The following is a 6000-nucleotide window of genomic DNA, read 5'->3' on the forward strand; positions in this document are numbered from 1 at the left end:
CTCACAGGGTTTGCGTTCCCAGCCCCTCTCCAGCCTCGTTTCCTCCTCTGGACACATTCAAGGATCTCAAGGATCTCTTGGGAATGTCCTTCCCAAACTGAGGGGCCAGAGCTGGGCACAGCACTCCAGGTGTGTCCTCACCAATGCCAGGTACAGGGGCAGAATGACCTCCCTGCTCCTGCTGGCCACACCATTCCCAATCCAGGAAAATCCTCAATTCATAGACCAAAGGCAACAATCCAATATTCCCAAGACCCCAAACCGCCCCCTTGATGCTGTGGGGTCATAGGGACACCTGTGGGGTCACGGGGGACTTACGTCAGCCACCGCCGTGGCCTGCTCCACCTGCACCTCAGTGGAGCTGTTGATCTCGGGGTTGGTGGTGTCCAGGATCTCCACAGCCAGGCCCAGCAGGAGCCGGGCGCGGAAGGAGACGCCCTCGCCCAGGCCCTCGTTGAGCTCCTGGTGCTCGTCCATGAGGGTGTAGTTCCGTGTGGAGCCGTACATGTTCACCCAGGCGGGGCCGAAGGTGGGCAGGAAACCTGAGGGGGTGGAATGGGCAGGTGGGAAGGGGATGGAGAGGGAAAAGGGAATGTCTTAGCACCCATGGTTGGTGTCACTTTTCTGGTCTCTGTGTGGTGACACAGGCTGGGACGTGTTCTTGTGTGTCCATGGAAGTGTGGTTGCCGCCATCCATGGAGACAGTTTTCAGGGAATCCCAGGATGATTTGGGTCGGGAAAGAGCTCCCAGATCATCGAGTCCAGCCTGTGCCTGATCCCCACCTTGTCCCAGAGCACTCAGTGCCACATCCAGGAATTCCTTGGACCCCTCCAGGGATGGGCACTGCAAACCTCCCTGGGCAGCCCCTGCCAGGGCCTGACCACCCTTTCCATGCAGAAATTCCTCCTGGTGTCCAACCTGGCACAACCAGGGTGAGTGGAAGCATTTAAGTCTTTCACCTTGATCTCCTGCCAAATGCATTTGCAGGAGATTTTTCTGGCAGTTTTTCCATCTGATCCCAGCACTGCCAAGGCCTCCACTAACCCACGTCCCCCAAATGGATGGTGCCACATCCAAATGGTTTTTAAATCCCTCCAGGGATGGAAACTCCACCTGTGCCCGTGATCAACAGCCATTTCCAGGAAGGAATTTTCCAGATACCCAACCTGAGCCTGCCCTGGCCCAGCCTGAGGCTGTTTCCCCTTGTCCTGCCCCTGTTCCCTGGGAGCAGAGCTCGACCCTACCTTGTCTTTGCAAGTTGTTCTTCAAAATATCAGCCATGATATTTTCTGAAAAATCTTTTTGCTAGGATTTTTCTCCTGAGAAGCTGAGAGGCCTCAAGAGCAAAACGTAAACAATGGTTATCTGCTGCTGTGGAATGCAACAGGTGGATCTGTGATTGGTCTCATATGGTTGTTTCTAACTAATGGCCAATCACAGTCCAGCTGTATCAGGACTCTCAGTCAGACACAAGCTTTTGTTATTCATTCTATTCCTTCTTTTCTTTGCTAGCCTTCTGATGAAATCTTTTCTTCTATTCTTTTGGTACAGTTTTAATGTAGTTTTAATATAATATATATATCATAAAATAATAAATCAAGCCTTCTGAAACATGGAGTCAGATCCTCGTCTCTTCCCTCTTCCTGGGACCCCTGTGAACACCACCACACTCCCTGGCTGTCCCCTCCTGTCAGGGACTTGTGCAGAGCCACAAGGTCCCCCCTGAGCCTCCTGAAGTTTTTTGGGGGGAAATTTGCAGGCAAGGCAGTGGTGGGAAGTGGGCAGGTCTTTGGCAATTCCCCATTTTGAGGTTTGAGGAAGGAGAACACCCTGTTAGTCCCTTTCCAGTCCCACGTCTGGTTTCCCATCTTTCCCCACAAATGCTCATCCATCCACGGAATTTTTGGAAGAGCAAATTGTTCTGGGGCGTCTTTGCTTTCAGGTTTTGGCTGAAGGTTTGTGACAAATCTTGGTTTTCAGGGCACTGGCCCAGGAACCTCTCACATTTGAGGACATCAAGGTGTCTCCTGATGAGCACCCAGGAATTCCAGGGACAGGAAGGAGCCTGGAAAACTTCGGTAACTCTGCCCCTGTAGCTTTTATGCCCCCCACTTCAACTTTACCTTTGTCCCCTTCGTTGGAGACCTTCCTCAGGTCGATGAAATGGGTCCCGATGGCCACGTCATTGACCTTGTCCGAGTCCCGGATCTGGATCTTGATCCGCTTGCACAGCGGGGGAAACATCTCTGTGAAGATGATCTGCTCGTTCCAGAGGGGCTCGTAGCTGCTCTTCTGTATGGATGTCTTTCCCTGGGAATCGAGAGGAGACGGATATCAGACAAGGGTTGAGTAAGAGATGAGAGACGTGGGACTCCAGGCAACCCTTCAAAATACAGTTTATTGTATCTGTTATGAACAGAATTTGGTTAAATTCTATTTCTATAGAGAAAAGAAAACAAAGTTACAAAATCTTTAGACCCGGAGTTGCTGCGGCAGTGTTACTTGTTATGTTAATTACAAGTCGTTAGAGTTAATCGTTCTCTTTGTATCACTGAACGACCCTAGCAGGGCAAGTTGATAACCCTTCTCGGCAGACAGAGGGGGAGAGAAGACTAAACATGGGGAGGAGGGGAGCATCAGAATATGCAGATTTCAGAACCAGTGTACCCTGGGACGTGTTGAACTTATAAAAACCCCAAAAACAACGAGCCAATTATAAAATTAAGAAATTAGAGTGATTCGTAGACGTGAGGAACAGAGTGCTAGACCTGCAGAGATGTTGGGAGACCTTGGTGCCCCTCGCCCTGAATGCAGAAGTCCAGCAGCCCGGGGTCGTGGGATGTCAGAACCCTGGATGCTGAGAATTTTAAACTTTCTCTGCTGAAAGGCACAGAGCTGCAGGACAGCACTGCATTTGACCCAGGGCTGTGGAGAAGGCTTCCAAAATTGATTAACAGCACTGTGATTACAGGTGTGGAGTTGGTTAGAAGTGTGTGACCTCACAGTGTGAAAAAACTTAAATTTGGGGTTTTAGTACGTGGTGATATATGGGAGCCAAGATGGAGAATTTGGGGCTTGGGTTAGATGTCTTTTTTGCACCTTCTTCTTCACAGATCTGGGTGGTTTTCTCTAATTGGGTGAGAGATGTCCTGACACATTGATGGAGAATTTTGGGCGTGGGTTAGATGTCTTTTTTGCACCTTCTTCTTCTTCACGGATCTGGGTGGTTTTCTGTAATTGGGTGAGAGATGTCCTGACACATTGATGGAGAATTTTGGGCGTGGGTTAGATGTCTTTTTTGCACCTTCTTCTTCTTTGCGGATCTGAGTGGTTTTCTCCAATTGGATGAAAGATGTCCACATTGTGGTTTTGGGTGATCATAATTGGGTTAGAAGCATAAATAATATAGATGTCAACTAACTGGGACTTAAATAGCCGTGAGCAGACACCATTTTAGCTCACATTTTAGGGAGAACTCACATCTGGTGAGTTTGTAATAGATAAGGAAAATAAACTTCAGAGTGAGACTTCAAAAAACAACATCTCCTGAGTTTTATTCACCCTGACCTTGGAGCAAGAAAGAGCCTGGAATTCCAACATGGGTGACAGAGCCAAGCCTACAGCTGCCAGCTCCTGCTGCAGACAAGCCTGAAAATCCTTTAGTTCTGGTTACATTGCATTATGTATTCTTCTTTGCTGAGCATCTTAATATATAATCAACCAGTCAATACCTTTACTATTACCTATAACCTATCATAACTCATCTCATTACCATATTATGGTCAATACTATCCAACCACATGAGTTAGTGCGTTACAGTTTAAGCTTAAATTTGTTTTTTTCCGTTTTCTTGCAGTGGAAAATTCTTAGACTTTTTTTCTCCTTGCCACATCGGCATGTCTTGTTTGCCTCTGGAATCTTTCTGCTTGGTAAAAACATTTTTTTGTTTGCGGTCAGTTTATCCTTTGCTCTAAGTCATAAAATCTCTTTCCAACTGACTTAACCTTTGCTTTCCTAGCTGTCCAGCAAGACTGGCTCAGCAATCCTCAATTTACACATCTGTTATTCTTCTATATCAAAACTTGCTTCCATCTCTATTTCGTTCTCAGGTTCTACATTCAGAGATTTTTCTGCCAAGCACACATATCTGTGAAAATTTCTTGTCAAATTTTCATCCTTCCCAACAGGTTGGATCTCCCAAACCTCATCCCTCAACACCAGAGCTTCTCCCTTCCACCCACTCTGCCCTCTCCTGAGCAAGAAATCTTCCTCCTCAACTGGAGAGGGCTCAAACCCACCCCAGAGAGTGAAAACAAGGTGACACCACGCCCATCTCAACGTGCCAGGTGACACCACATCCATCTCGATGTGCCAGGTGACACCACGCCCATCTCAACGTGCCAGGTGACACCACATCCATCTCGATGTGCCAGGTGACACCACGCCCATCTCGACGTGCCAGGTGACACCACACCCATCTTGACACGCCAGGTGACACCACACCCATCTCGACGTGCCAAGTGACACCACGCCCATCTCGATGTGCCAGGTGACACCATGCCCATCTCAGCGTTATCAGGTGACACCATGCCCATCCCAATGCGCCAAGTGTCACCACGCCCATCCTGACCTGCAAGGACCACCAAGACCATCTATGGCCACCTGCTGGTGTCACCTCCTGTGGTCACCCTGGCACCTCCCCGCTCACCTTCTGCCCTGCGAAGGCCACCTGCACGTAGGGATCCACCAGGTCCTTGTTCTCGCCGATGAGCGCCTTCTTGACGTTGGCCATGATGCTGGTGTTCATGCGCGGCAGCCCCTCGGCGCGGTAGATCTTGATGTAGAACCGAGCCCACTGCCGCTCCGGGGGGACCCCGTCGGGGAGCAGGAGGTTCCTGGAATGTCAGGGAATGGAGCTGGGAACAGCTGCTGGGGTGGGGTGCTCAGTGAATCCCATCCCTGTTGGATGGGACAACCTCCATCCAATCTTTGTGGTTCCATAAACAACCAGAGAGGAGCTGATCCATTTTCTGAGCACTGACTCCTTCCGCTTCCACTCCATTCCACAGAAATTGAATGAATGGGATTTTGGAAGAGTTGCTTTTTCCTTATCAAGGGGAGCCTGGAGGATTATTTTGGGGATGAAATTAACTCCATCCATTGTTTTTTTTGGATATGTGGCTCTCCTCCTCTGAAGGATAGATGGGAATGCTGCGAACAAAATATTTCTAGGGGAATTCTAGGAATTGCTGGAGTTGTCCATGACTGGTGGAAGGTGTCCCTGCCCATGGCAGGAGGGTTGGAACAAGGTGATCTTGAAGATCCCTTCCAAAATGAACCATTCCAGGATTTTAGGAATAAGAAGGAGAACATGACGGCTACTACAGCATGGAATAAAGTCCAAAGTTCTGGAGGTAGGTCCTCAAAACCCAGCAAGTCAGGAGATCTGTGCTGGTGCTTTCTGACTGTTAACGGCTGGACTCAACCCCAGAGGTCTTGCTCAACCATCCTCTGATTCCATGTGGGGAGAGCCTCAGAGGCAGATTTGAAATGGAGATATTTATTTAAAATAAATATAAATTATTTATTTTAATAATGAAAGGAAAAGTTTTGGGGCTGGAATCAAGCCTTCAAGCTCCCGATTTTTGTTCCGTGATCTTTGAGATGTTCTGGGCAGTCCAAGACCCCTGTACACACACATAGCCTGGGAAACTTCATCCGGACTTCCCTGCTCTGCCTTGGGTTGTGAGATCCCATCCCATTATCCCATTATCCCATCCCATCTCATCCCATCTTCCCACCCAGGGCCCATCAGGAGCGTCAGGGGACATCAGGCTGGGTCACACCAGTCTGGTGCTGCTGGAGAGTTCAGCCGCCAGCAGATGATCTGACCCCACAGGAAGAACGACTCTGTGCTGGAGATCACCTGGAATTGCACCAGGACCACGCATTCCCGCCCAGAAAACCACCGGATTGGTCCTTCTGCTTTCACGGCTCAG

General features: G+C 49.2%; 1 protein-coding gene across 1 annotated transcript in view; it reads right to left on the reverse strand.

Annotated features, from left to right (window-relative positions):
* The window catches only part of OTOF (otoferlin), a 62242-nt gene that overhangs the window by 48158 nt on the left and 8084 nt on the right, over positions 1-6000 (reverse strand). Inside the window, exons 8-10 of the mRNA XM_031065022.1 lie at positions 4710-4896; positions 2125-2311; positions 319-542 (exon numbers count right to left, since the gene is read on the reverse strand). Of these exons, the coding sequence (XP_030920882.1) occupies positions 319-542; positions 2125-2311; positions 4710-4896 (598 nt within the window). The remainder of the gene's footprint in view (positions 1-318; positions 543-2124; positions 2312-4709; positions 4897-6000) is intronic.

This window comes from Geospiza fortis, unplaced genomic scaffold (genome assembly GCF_000277835.1).
Source record: "Geospiza fortis unplaced genomic scaffold, GeoFor_1.0 scaffold509, whole genome shotgun sequence".
Lineage (NCBI taxonomy): Eukaryota > Metazoa > Chordata > Aves > Passeriformes > Thraupidae > Geospiza > Geospiza fortis.